This window comes from Histoplasma capsulatum, assembly GCF_000150115.1.
Source record: "Histoplasma capsulatum G186AR genomic scaffold supercont2.2, whole genome shotgun sequence".
NCBI classification, from domain to species: Eukaryota; Fungi; Ascomycota; class Eurotiomycetes; order Onygenales; family Ajellomycetaceae; genus Histoplasma; species Histoplasma capsulatum.
The window spans coordinates 2,141,921-2,155,509 of NW_025544802.1; the positions used below are offsets into that span (position 1 = coordinate 2,141,921).

A 13,589-nucleotide genomic window follows, 5' to 3' on the forward strand; every position below is an offset into this window, starting at 1 on the left:
AATTCTTTGTTAATGAGTAGAAGATTTGAATGTATATAAAGTAGAATCTTTCACATGATGAAATGTTTTCTTGAGAGAACTACTCTCCGTACATCATCGGTATCATTTAATTTTTCGTTTCAATTATAACTATCCTTTGCAGGCGCTGATTAAACTTTATTCCTGGTGAGAAAGAGGAAGACTACGGTCAGCAATCGAAGAACGTCCAGGCTTGTAGCCTCAAACATCATGTTAGCAAGCAAGTCGACAGCTTGACATACCGCGTAGTCATGAGGAAAAAAGGGTGGGCACGCAATTTTCCATTCATCTTGAAGCCGAACTGGTCTGGCAATCTTTCCACTCCGACATGACCTTTGGTCAGCTGCATTCCCATCTCATTACTTAGATGATCTTCGTCCGTTATTCGTTTCAGGGTTGGAACAGTGACAGCCGTCGCCATCGGTATGGGGCACCCTACCATCATATCCCTCCAGTGTCGCACCGTCGACAGCCGTCGGTGACTTTTTCCAAACTCCCTTTGGGCCACGGGATATATGTTCATCAAGTACAGAACGCCTGATAAAAACCTTTTCCTGATGCGTCAACTCCGTTCTCAGCAGCGAGCCAGATCGTGCCCGTGTCTACGGAAAATTGGTACAGAGTGATGGGAGTGTCTGTCATCCTAAGAAACGAAGATCTATCCCGGAGCAGATATCGTCGCAATGTCCTATTCGTATTCTCCAGGCGCCTTTTGATAATATCAAACATGGGAAATGAGCTACGACTGCCGCTCGCTCGTCAACAATCCATATCGATATATCGAGAAATGCCCGATGAGGAGAAACGCTGGACGAGGGACACATTTCACGGTTCCCAAATGCCACGGCCATAGGAGCATTGTATTCCTTTCGTTCACTTGCGGGAGGGCGATGACACGTTTATGGTTTGGGTAGCTGAGGGGTTACTCGCTGATATCTTGCTGAAGGTTTTGAAGCTTCTTCCTTCTCATGTGGAGTGCTCTCCGGACCCCCCGAGAGAACGCGAGATGTATTCTTATCCCCAGGAGGGAATAGATAGATTAGCGAGGTATTGCTTTTCAATCATGTTTGATCACTACTTTTAGCGAAACGGATCTCGTACACTCCTGTCAGTTGTGCTCCTCACTATTAAGAATAATAATGCAGATATGTTTGCAGGACGCCGGTTCACCTACGTACAAATAGAGCGGTCGACATGGTTGGTGAAATTCCGATTCTGTTGCTTTTGGGGTTATTTCATTTCCATATGAAGTTGGCGTCCAGGCGGAGACTTCAAATGCTCCAGATTAGCCAAACTGGGTCCGGAATGGAAAGTTCGATAAAATACCCTCAACTACCTCTCTACACTTATTCTCCTCAACTTTCTTTTTTGATTATTTCGAGTTCAATTGTCCTATGCTTACGAATCACGCCATCTTTCGGGATTGGCTGTAAATAGCAGATATCCCGGTGACTGCTAACCGTAGATGCACTCTTCAGTAACGTTTCACAGGAATTATTTCCTGTCCATATGCTGTGGTCTCACAGTGCCGCAGGCGTAGATATGGGCCCCAGCAGCGTGTACAAGGTGATGATGCGACGGAAAGTTTGACGGAGAATTGATTTCCAGCGAGGGTTCATCGGTCAGGCATAGCTGAAAGGAGAACAAACTGCGTACGCCACCCTCTCATTGATAGGCATAATACCAACGAAGAAGATGACGGCCTAGCACCGTCAATCGAATATGGAAAGCAAACAAACCGATTTTGAGTATCCTTCAACGAGACCTATGTTAAAAGTCATATCAATTGCCTTTATCCAATGCCCAAATGCGGCAGAGCCTAGTCGCTCATATATATGCATTTAACATTTTCATCATCAATTTATGCTATTTATATTGGTAATGGCTCTCCTGTCTCGACCAGTTTCCGATTAGTGTAACGTCGAAAAATTGGATAGAGATCGGAGTGGCTGGGATTCAGAAAATCTGCAATATACTTTTTGAAGAAAAGGGCACCACTGCCTTGTCCCTGTGTAAACCTACCTCGGTAGGCATATGTCGCGAATCCTTGGGCATCAAAGGTATACTAGGCCTCGGAAGAGTTTAATTCGCTATATCTCTCCGCTTTTGCTTTTCCCAGAAATCTCCCATTATTGACAAAGGAATTGTAACTGGATGTCCACTGGCATTGTGTGGATGCAAGGTGTAGCCTGATCAGTTGTCCTGAGAGCCGAAATGAATGCAGCACGCTGAAGTAGATCAACGGCCGAAGCCCGTGTATTTCGATAACGTGAAAGCCAGAAAGGCAATTAAGGGTTGAATTGCTAAGGGACAATGATAATTGGTAGGAGTGGTGCCTCAGAAGCATACATAAAACATGCATACTAGTATTGCATTTGTAGTTGGCAGTTATACCGCCAACATTCAATAACTGCAGCTTAATGTGGGCTGTAGAAAGCATATCACAATTGCTTTATCAAATAGAAATAAAGAAGGCTAACATGTTAAATGCAAACAAAGAACAAGAATTGGGCACAATGGAGAGTGTGGTCGACGCTTATTCTTTAGTTTTCTTATGGCGTTCAAAGAATGGAAAATTTCACTTTGAACTTGGCCACCTTATATGGCCTTAAAACAAACAGGACAAACACAAGCAAGGCACCTCCCCACACCATATTAGCCGAGTGGCACTTGGGCCAAGTTCGGAGAGTTAACTAGCAATGCAGCTTTCAAGCAGTATGGTGATTAAGATATGTATGTCGAGTAAGAACATGTGGAAAAAAGGAAGGAAAAGAAGAAAAATGGAAATGGAAATTAATGCAGACAAATAAGTCAGGTACAGGCGGGCAACTATTAACAACACTATTGGCAACGAAGAAAACAGATAATAGGCGTGGATTCTCACATTTCGCAACATTAGTCGGGCAAAATAATGGATGGATCTAGCACAGAACGATGTGAACATCGATAGCAGATGAGGAATAACAAATAACAGGGGAGAGGATTAACGTGGGCTAGGCCACCGAAGCCAACAGAAGGGGATCGGGGATCGGGGAACCTTGAATAAAAGAGAAAAAAAGAAAAGGTAAAATATCCCGACACACTGGATAAGAGCCACAGACAAACAGAAAAAATGGTCAACAAATAAGGCGCAGAAGGTGATAAAATTAGGGGTAAAAAACCAATAGAATTAATAACCGCATGCATGATGATGTATGACCCTGTCTGCAGGATGAGCCTAGTCTCGTGCATTAGCGCATTCAACGGTGTCAACTTCTTTCACCATTTCACAATGCGTTGTGGAAAAAATTCATCGATTAGCTCAAGGTAGTAAGGCTGCGTGTTTCGAGCAAAGTTAGAACTTTTCTGATAGATCACATTCTACTCTCGATGGTGATCAAAGAATTGGAAAATCGACATACCTTCAGCTTTTCGATCTCGGGAACGTCGTCACTCTTGCTGTACAGATCGTACGGATTGAAAGCCTTGACTGCCTCAAGCATACGTTCGTCATCATCGTTCATCAGGTGTCGATATGCGCCAGCTGCGTGCCAGGGGTAAAACGAATGATAGCGAATCATAGCCAGCGCCTCCTTTGGAAGGGTTGATTGGGTTTTCACGACATTGTACAGGTACTCATCATGGCCCCAGGAAAGCATCACATTATCAAGGCCGCAGTTTGGGTAATATATGCCGAATTTGGTCCCATATATTTGGTTCCCAAAGTCGGGGTTGTTTGCGAATGTTTCAGGATAGATAATTCGCTCATCGAAGGCGCATCCAACCGGGAATGTATCTCCAACCACATCCCATTGGCCTTCTGCACCGAAAAAGAAGAGAAGCTTTCCCAGATCATGAATCAAGCCCGTGAGCTGCATCCATCTTGGCTTACCATCACGTCTGATGGCTTCAGCAGATTGAAGAAGATGGCCAATTTGGGAGAGGGAGGTATCCGGATCTGACTCGTCGATCAATGTATCGAGCTTCTCAATTGCTTCCCAAACTGTCATTTCAGCCCGTACTCTGGACCGGAAGTCATTCCGGGCTTTCAGATTGTAGGCGACTGTTTGTTTTTCGTGTTGCTCTCGATAGAAAGCCTTGACCCTTTCGCAGGCAGTCTCGTATTGGCGGAACTTGGACTTGTCCTTGTCAGCTCCAAACTTGGGCTCATCACATGCAGCGGAGTCCTTGAGTTCTGCTTTCAAGACATTGACAGTGTCAACGTCATCCGACATCTTGTCGAGGGCAGCGCCGTCGCGTGTCACATCACACGAGACCTCATCGAGTCTTGCAGGGGCCATGGCAACGGAGGGATATTTGACTGAGGGCAAATAGGAGGGAGGACGAGAAAATCAAATGGCAAGTTCTAGGACGTCACGCAGGGAGTAGGTAGGATGGTAGGGTGAAAGAGAATCGTCAAGGTATTGTTGTGAGATTGTTGTTGATGAGGAAAACCATTCAGGAGAGAGGTGGAATTGAGATATGGAGCTTTATATACTTATGTACAGTACCTGCCCAGGTACTACCTAGGGCTGGTGTATTGTGCAAAACATAGAAAGCCACCAGCAGGAACGAACAGCGAAGACCTGACAAGACTGACAACAAATCATTATTGCAAACACACTCTCGCAGGAAATCATGAACCTAACGCAGGCTTAGAGAAGCAGCTTCCCTTCGTTGGGATACGATCATTTTGCACGCTTCGTTGCAGGCAGACCCTGCATTGGCTCTAAATTATTCGCGCTGTACGGAATCGTGCTGCCAACGAAACAGATTGGGCAATCCAAGGTAAAAAATAAAAAACAAAATAAAAAAAAGAAAAGAGAAGAGAAGGAGAAAAAATGAGTCTTGAACGCATGAAACAGAAGAGGAAAAAGAAAGAAAAGAATGAGATAGAGTGAGAGAGCAAAAAGAGAAAAAGCAATGCAAATGAGCCTTTGTTCAGACAAACTTTGGTAAAGCGTGCATATCCAGGACGTTTAATACTATTAATCCGTTTCAATATTCGAAACATGCATGGAAGACAGGAGAATTCTAGCGTGTCGAATAGTGAAGCAGATATACGAAAGTTCCAAAATCCGGACCCACGACAAACCGAGCGGCTCCTCGCATGAGATCACCAACGAATTGGGTACCTTTGTTCTTCTGCAGGAATCTCGCACTAAAAACGGCCGAAAATTTGCATGCATGCAATACCGCTAGAGGCATATGGATGTTTACCGCCCTGATTTCCAGACTTCTATGGATTTACTACACGTCGAGGAGGAAGACAACAGGCAACTCAAGGATTATATTACCTCGAAGTTCAAACCGTTTACCTCCTGATGCGGTTGCAAGCGCAGGGAAAGAGCGGTAAGACCATTAATCGTCACACATATGAATCCAGAGATTCATAATTTGCGGCCGATAGGTAACATATATCGAGGGCTAACGGCTCCACATGCTGTATCGCGCAAGTTGGGAAGGACCGCAACCTCCCGCCTAGCGGTCATGAGGCCATAACGTGGCCGAAGCGCTAGCTAGGTCGAGGCCAAAATAACACTGAACTCGATGCGGAATTAGGTGGATGTACTCCCCTCGTATAACAAAGGTTCTTCGCAAATGCCATCTCGGATAGGGTGGCCGGTCTGGATATATGACAAAGCGGATTTAGTGTTGTATTCAGTGACACCTGCCATCCAGGTCGCTTGTAGAGCAACCTGTCTTGAGAATTTGATAACAGCAGGGCATGAATGCGTCCGCCACGTCGGCGGGACGCATTGATCTATACCTTGACAATTCAACTCTGCCGCATCAGGTATGAGCCCAAGTGGCGATCGCCTTAAATGCAAAAAGCTTCGCTGCTCCCGTACTTTAGGAAGCGCCTCGTCTGTGGGGCGTGTGTCAAACGTAGCTGGTTTGCAGAAAAGTATTTGGCTGGACCACGAAAACAGTACGCTACACGTTAACATTGGGCAGCTTCAATATGTCTGTATCCGTAGAGCTTTCTCTCCCGCTTCAGGAACGATATGTAGATCTTGAGCACATACGGAATGCCGTTAATATACACTCCCCTATTCGAAACCCCCATCTCCCCAACACATTCACCACACCCACCAATCATTTTTCGTAAAACCTCCAATTTGTTTTGAAGTCTCTCTCAACTGGCAAGTCTCTTAAAAGAACCCTCAACAACTCAATCGGCATGTGGTTCTCCTTCAATATGCGATCATGAAACTTTTTCTCAGGCATTATCCCCGCATCCACTAGCTTGATCCTCAACGCATAGAGCTACAATGCGCCCAACATATAGCCCGCCTGATATAGTGGCCGATAATTTCCATCAATTGACCTCCTCACTTCCGCTTCCGCTGCCGTCCGCTCGTGTCCCAGCCGCCTCACAAGTAGATCGACGCACTCTCGGGCAGTCATACGCCCTAGATGGAAATTTAAGGAAATATGATGCGCATGCACCGGTGCATGCGCAAAAATAACATTCAGATCTTATCCTCTGGAGTGGTAGGGAACTTCTTATCCCAAAATAACATTTCCCAGTACATGGCTCCGCCTTCGATCCAAAACGGTGTATAGAAAAGCGCCCGATAGGTGCGATGTCTAACATTCATATAAAGTTGCAAATGGTGGTCTGGGATCACCTCATGGAAGCCTGTTGAGTGGGAGAAATGGATATTGTTTGTTCGCAGGCTCGCTAGCTTGGATTCATGGGACATATGCACTGTAGGGTATGCTGCCACCATTTTCTCTCCACCAACTAACGCAGCGGATTGAAATTCCGGTGATGGCGACACCATGTCCATTTTCCAGGTCTTCGCGGCAAGGGGTGGGACCGTAACGAGGTCATATTGCCTTGTCACGAACTCGATTACTTCAAGTACACCATCGTGCACAAGTTGCGCCTGTTGGCCCTGTTCTGCATGAAGGGTTTTGACAAACTCAAGAGCACGATGCCAATCACGGCCGTAGCCTAACTCGGTGGATGCTTTTATCATTTCTTCCTCACACCATGCATACTCAGATTGGCCGATAGACAGAAGTTCCTCGGGTGGGTAAGGAATCATTTCTGCTTCAAGGTGGGCAAGCAGGCGCTCACGACCGATGGGTTCTTCCGCAATAGCACTCTGTCTCTTGTCAGGGGGTTTACCGATGATCTTCTGACAGATAACAGGTATGAGATCTTCAAATGCCTTGGTGAGCTGACGATATGGTCTAGCTACCCACCAGAAAAATAACGGATCGTGAGCATTGAAGAACTAGAAGCACTTTTGTAGGTGGTTCCGGAGCTGGTCTATGGCCTTTACTGCGTGCAGGGCGCTTCGTTTGCGGATTCTAATCTGTCTGCTTTTATATTATGTTTTAATTTGCAGATAAGTTTGGTGGCGTCTTCTATGTCACCAGCAGCTATCTTCCCGTCTATATTTCTCATTTTGTGTCCCTCTTGATAAAGATTGATTAACTTTGGGGCGAAGGGAGGGTTGCATGCTTTTGTCTTTTTGCATAAAAAGATCTAACTGTTTGATCATCTGTTGTATAGGTGGTTTTGTAAGAGCAAATAGTGGATCTTCCCATCTTGGATAAGGGTATCGAAGTTTTCCTTGCTTAGATCGTTGAGTCGCTCGTTGCGGTATTCTTGAAGCCGGGCCCCCCTCTCTGGAGAAAATGTAATGCTGTAGAATTGGCAGATACATCTTAGGTCTGCTATGACCTGTTTAATCCGCTGTCGCATATTCTCAACGAAGCGTGTCCGATGTCAACACGGTGAGGGGTTCCTCGATTCGCTGGCGCATGGAAATGGGATAAAAGAAGCGAGGTTAGTGGATTTGGATGCTCGTGCTTAGAAGCCTATGTACGTGCTTTGCAGCAAAAGAACAGGTCCGAAAACTGCAACAAGCCTTATAAGTATCGATCGAACATGATGTCATCTCGTTCCCGCGCTGTCAAGTAGGTTACTCATACAGTAAGCGCACTTTACGCCAAGTAAGCTCGAGGGCATTCCTTCTTTGGAGGTTTTAACATCACTCTCCATCAAGTCAAGCCGTCATCACCGAGCTAGTAACCGTTGAGCAGAATGCTGCTGTCGAACTTCCCAATAATAGGGTTGAAACCAGGCAATAACAAACGGAGCGTCAGTCTGCGATTTGGCGATTGTTTTGTCAGATGGCGGGCATGAATCGCGAGTGTTTACCAAGGCTAAAACTTGTGGATCGACATTGTGGCTTTCATCATCGGCCCAACCAGCCGAGCGCCTCGCATGGTGAACGAGTCTTAACTTCGTTCCCCTGTCAATAGAACATCTAATCTGAACAGTTCAGAGGATTGACCGCTGGCTGATTAGATAAAAGAAATCGATTGCTCGTGGAGAAGGGGAAACAGCGCCTGGCCGCTCTGATCGTGCGATCGTGATATAGGATGTTTACATGAATATCTGTGCGGAGCTCATTCAGAACGACAATGATCTCCCCGGCTAGGGATTCATGGCCTTGGGATGGAAAGACAATATTGAAACCGCAGGCTATTGCCGGACCCGCCCCATGTGTATTTTGCGGGGTTTCTTCATCCTCCCTGGCAGCTTGTCATAGGGTACCTGAGTTAAGCAGCTGTAAGATCGAGTTCAGTTGGTTCATGTGAACCTTATCGAAACTTTTCCATAACCACTGTGATCCTCGATTCTACGACCTTACAGAAGAACCAGACAGTCTGCACTCTAGATTGCTGTCAACCGAATCAGTCCCAACAGTTTGTTGAAGGGCCAATGTTTCATATCAAACGATTACACCCACGGCAGCTTGACAAAGAGCTTTATATTTCTTGAGCTTTGGTCATGATAATGGTTGAAATGGTTCAGCCTTCAAGGAAATTTCAGACATTGCGCACTCGCTCGAGGAGCCAACAGCCAGATAGCGATGACGGAATTTCTGAGCCTACTGCTCAGGGTGATATACAGAAATTCACACAGTCTCACCAATTCGATCCAAATTTGCCGCAAGGGCATATTGACGCCCCTAGCCATGCTGCCGAATCCGGTGATGCCGAATAGGCTGTTGCAATCGAACAGGAACGCTCCGAAGATTCGCCGTATCCTTAGGTTCGTGCAGCCGTTCGAAACACAGACGAAGAGTTTGGCTGCCAATACATTTAGCGCTTGGATGCTGGGGTTCTTCTTCATCACTGTTGGTGGTTGTTTGAACATGTTCCTGAGTGTGAGGTTGGAAATCCCTCTTAACCGCAAGCGTTGAAAGTTCATTTAGCTAATATCCAATCACAGGAGCCCTGCAATATCTTTTCCCTCCATTGTCGTTCAACTGTCAGTCAGCCTTTCCTTCTCAACATAATGATACTTGCAATGTGGCTCTCCATTCAATCAGGTTAGTGTACCCTATTGGCTGCTTTTGGGCAAAAGTCGTTCCCTGTAGGGTGTTCAATATATTTGGGCTGCGTTAGACGTTTAACCCTAGACATTTTACAATTAAGGAACACACAGTTGTTACGGTATGATACCCAGCCCCTGTTTTCAGAGGCAAAACTAGATATTTTATCAATCATATCTCTGTCGTAGCTGATGGCCAAGTCAGCACAATGAAACTTTTCAGTATAGCCATGGTCCCTACCTGAGCATGAGGATTAATCTAATGAATGACAACAGTGTTTCCATCAACTATGCTTACAGTGCCGATGCGCTTCTTGCATTGAAGGGAAAAGGTCTAGGTCCCATACTTTATTGTTTGAACAGAATATTTCAATATCAATTTGGGTTGGGGATTCCAACTTCTATTTACCCTAAGTAACCAGCTCATTAGCATTTCGTTAGCTGGGATGTTCCACCGACTCTTTGCTTGGCAAATATTTTATTCGCCTTTGTATACTAGAAGACTGCTTCCCCAGGCCATCTTCGATGATGTGGCCAGCAGTATTTTCCAACACATTACTTCGATATGCCCTTCACGACAAAGTGGCCTACGACAAACGGATGGATCATGTCACGGTATCGGTGGTTCATGTACTTGGACAGTTAAATATTCCCGAACCCATCGTAACATACCGTACCTGTATAAGCTAATTCCTTTTTCTTGGAAAGGTTTCCTAGGATGATCTGGAATGGCTTTTCGGTATATCAGGGATCAAACCAAATAATGTTGTAGTCAATCAGCTATTTGTGGTAGTTAATTGCATTCGTCAGCATCACCTATTCAGTAATTTTCAGTCCACTTCCTTGTTTATATTTTCTGGTCAAAGGAACATCTTAACATGTACGTCTTTCGCAAATGTTGGGGCCATCCATTGAACTTTTCATCCTGGGCGATTGTAGGTTTGATTGATATTTAACTTCTGGATTCGCCGTCGTTGGCCGGGGTGGTGGCAGAGCTATAACTATATTATGTCTGCCGCTTTAGATACAGGGCTAGTGCTTGCGACTATTGTTACATTCTTCTCTCTGACTTTCCCGAAAGCGGAATTTCCGAGCTGGTGGGGATATCGTGTGCCATATGAGACTCGGGTAAGAGAAACTTGGTTTCGATGGGTCGGCTGAAATGAGACTGACAAGTTTTTCGTCCTCTACTCTCTCAGGATTATTCTTATAAAGCAACGCTGAAAGCAGGACGCGAGAGTGAGAAATTTGATCCAACCACTTGTAAATTGTGAAGGGTTAAATAAGAGCGATCGTGCTTTTTATTATCATTCTTTTATTTTCTCCCACAACTCTCGTTATCTTCAAGTTAACCTAGCTGGATTTTCTCTTTATATCATGGTAAATGGGAAACCTTTGAATTTAACATGAAACTTTCAGAAGCTGTAGAGGCCGGAAAATACCAAATCTCTTTAGAATGATGTGTAAATTGTTAAGCGCGCGCTAATGAAGTGGCGCAGCTGCTTGGAATATTAAAGTTTTGTTGAAGCGGCTAAATTGCAACGTCAAGTTGGGAGCTTCCAAGCTCTCACCTAGTCTTTCCTTGCTACATGCGTCGGCGTGTTCACCCACTATGGATGGATTTGATGAAGAAACATTCAAAAAGTTCTTCCCCAGTGGCTTTGGGAAGCAGGATAAGTCGACTAATGTAGAAGCCCAGATTGATCGGACAAAACGAACTGAGGTGAAATCAAAATTCCAATCAAAATTCGAGGATAAGCCTAAAGAAGACAACGATGATGATGGCGAAGAAAAAGAACGGAAAGCAGTTCCTACGATTTCAAAAGCTGATTTAAAGTCAAATGAACATTCTAAGTCAGAGTCAGAGTCAGAGTCAGACAACTCGGACGATTCCGAAGATGAATTTCCAACATCACATGAACTCACTTTCAAGACACATGAGCGCGCGGTGACGACTATAACTCTTGATCCCTCAGGGTCGCGAATGATAACTGGCTCAACAGATTGCACGATAAAGCTCCATGATTTTGCCTCTATGACGCCGACCACTCTCCGCGCATTCAAATCCGTGGAACCGTCCGCAAAAAAGCAGTCCGCATCATCGGAAATCCACCCGGTCCATGTCGCACGATTCAACCCGTTGTACCCAAGCCAAGTTCTGGTCATATCCGCAACACCTCAAGCAAAAATCTTCGATCGCGATGGCGACATGATCACGGAATTTGTCAAGGGGGATATGTACCTTAGGGATATGCGCAATACTAAAGGCCACATCTCTGAAATCACGAGCGGGGCGTGGAGTCCTACGGACTATAACTTATGTGTTACGGCTGGAACGGATAGTACGTTAAGGATATGGGACGTAAATGTGGGACGATCGCAGAAAGAAGTTATTGTGCATCAGTCTCGGGTAGCCGGGTCCGCGGGCAGGACCCGGATGACTGCGGTGGCTTGGGCCACACCAGTGCAAGGAGGTAGCAATATTCTCGTTGCCAGTGCTCTTGATGGGAGCCTAGTGATGTGGAGTGGCGATGGTCCATTCTTGAGGCCAAGCGCTCAAATTCAAGGAGCACATACTAAAGATACTTGGACAAGCGGTCTTGATATTAGCCCTGATGGGCGGCTAGTTGTCACCAGAGGAGGGGATGATACTATCAAGCTCTGGGATACGAGAAAGTTCAAAACTCCCATCACAACTGTGTCTCATATTTCTGGATCAAAATATTCCCACAACGCGAATATTATGTTCTCACCTAGCGGAGCGAATATCATCACCGGCAGCGAAACTGGGGACCTCCATATCCTGAATCCTGCAACCCTAAAGCCGGAGCTTTCTACACCAGTCACACCAGGCTCTCCTCTTATTGCGGTGCTTTGGCACGAGAAACTGAACCAAATAGTTGCTGGTTCTGCAAATGGAGAGACGCACGTGCTATACAACCCATCAATGTCTCATAACGGAGCAGTCCTTGTTATGTCGAAAGCGCCAAAACGGTGGCACGTGGACGATGATCCAAATTTTTCCACAGATTTATCTCTTGGCCTCACCGCCGACAGTGCTACAGGCCAAATTGCCTCTGGTGCTTCCTTCTCCAGCCGACATCCGACAATCGGACTCACTGCCTCGGGCCGATCGCGAGATCCACGTCGACCTCACCTACCCAACAAAACTCCCTTCGCGCAGAGCCAGCCGGACGAGAAGCATATCAAAGAAAATATCCCTCTTAGTTCCATGAGAGACGAGGACCCACGAGAGGCACTACTTAAATATGCAGAGAAGGCAGAGAAAGAGCCTGTATTTACAAAAGTATGGAAGGAAACACAACCCAACCCTATCTTTGCAGAGCTGAGTGAGGAGGAAGACGAAGAGCGGAAACCGGAGCGGAAACGGGTGAGGCGAGATTAAAACTTTTGGACGACTTTAGCTCTGTTCTTCAATTTTTTCTTCAAGAGGATACTGATGGTGTCAGGCGTTTTAACTGCGTACAATTGTAAAATGATAATAAATGTACTTTGTTGGCTTCAGATTTGGCTTGTTAGCAGACAATTTCCGTTCTCATGATCTAGATACCCGTTTCAATGATAAATGATTGGTTTATTTTTAAGTTTGCTGATTGATATATGTTCTCCGCTTGCCAAGGCCCAACCAATAGTGGCTTGATCCACCACCAGCCTCATCAGCTTCCAACTTTCTGACAGCTCCTGAAGCTTGAAACTGGGCTCAGATCTGTCAAAAGCCCTGACATCCAAGGAAATATGGCTTGTTCATCTTCGGTAGAACAGGCAATATAGGGATATAAGTCATTTATTGAGACTTTCAAACAAATTAATCGAGAGTAACCACCGCTCCTCCCGCACGCCATACGCCTCACTCCTTTTCTTCACTCATCTCGGACCTACCTCCCTTTTCAGACGCCCACTGTCGCACTCTAGCAATGATTTGTACCTTGCATGTGATAGCTGCAAATCTTTTACTCCATCGATGAAAGAAAACACCAGTCCCCGAATACCACATAGTACCGTTTACACGCAACCATCGTGTAGCGCAACTTCACCCTGGAGAGCTGATGTGTGGGTAGATTGTTGTGGTGATCAACGATACCGATCGCTCTTCAGCCAAGCCATTACTGCGACGACAGCCAATGCGAGGTTTACCCCGGCGAAGGCGGGTAAGTGATTACGGCAGAACCCAAGGACAGGCGACTTCTGGTTGAAAGGAGGCTAGGAA

At 45.7% G+C, this 13,589-nt stretch overlaps 5 protein-coding genes across 5 annotated transcripts; 1 reads left to right on the forward strand and 4 right to left on the reverse strand.

The window, feature by feature from the left end:
- Window positions 1-3,276: 3,276 nt before the first annotated feature.
- Window positions 3,277-4,298, reverse strand: HCBG_01946 (myo-inositol oxygenase; the record flags this gene model as incomplete). Its single annotated transcript, XM_045428995.1, has 2 exons — window positions 3,277-3,333; window positions 3,420-4,298. The coding sequence occupies 2 exons, from the start codon at window positions 4,296-4,298 to the stop codon at window positions 3,277-3,279; spliced, it is 936 nt and encodes a 311-aa protein (XP_045290781.1).
- A 1,257-nt stretch (window positions 4,299-5,555) lies between these two features.
- HCBG_01947 (uncharacterized protein) lies at window positions 5,556-6,100 on the reverse strand (the record flags this gene model as incomplete). The annotated part of the gene is made up of 2 exons (XM_045428996.1): window positions 5,556-5,913; window positions 6,027-6,100. 2 exons carry the CDS (start codon window positions 6,098-6,100, stop codon window positions 5,556-5,558), a joined length of 432 nt encoding a protein of 143 aa, XP_045290782.1.
- Window positions 6,101-6,473: 373 nt separating this feature from the next.
- Window positions 6,474-7,682, reverse strand: HCBG_01948 (X-Pro dipeptidyl-peptidase; the record flags this gene model as incomplete). Its single annotated transcript, XM_045428997.1, has 2 exons — window positions 6,474-7,148; window positions 7,452-7,682. 2 exons carry the CDS (start codon window positions 7,680-7,682, stop codon window positions 6,474-6,476), a joined length of 906 nt encoding a protein of 301 aa, XP_045290783.1.
- Window positions 7,683-8,506: 824 nt separating this feature from the next.
- On the reverse strand, window positions 8,507-9,184 carry HCBG_01949 (uncharacterized protein; the record flags this gene model as incomplete). Its single annotated transcript, XM_045428998.1, has 3 exons — window positions 8,507-8,591; window positions 8,676-8,698; window positions 8,957-9,184. The coding sequence occupies 3 exons, from the start codon at window positions 9,182-9,184 to the stop codon at window positions 8,507-8,509; spliced, it is 336 nt and encodes a 111-aa protein (XP_045290784.1).
- A 1,789-nt stretch (window positions 9,185-10,973) lies between these two features.
- On the forward strand, window positions 10,974-12,887 carry HCBG_01950 (WD domain-containing protein; the record flags this gene model as incomplete). Its single annotated transcript, XM_045428999.1, has 1 exon — window positions 10,974-12,887. The coding sequence occupies one exon, from the start codon at window positions 10,974-10,976 to the stop codon at window positions 12,765-12,767; it is 1,794 nt and encodes a 597-aa protein (XP_045290785.1).
- Between the last annotated feature and the right edge of the window lie 702 nt (window positions 12,888-13,589).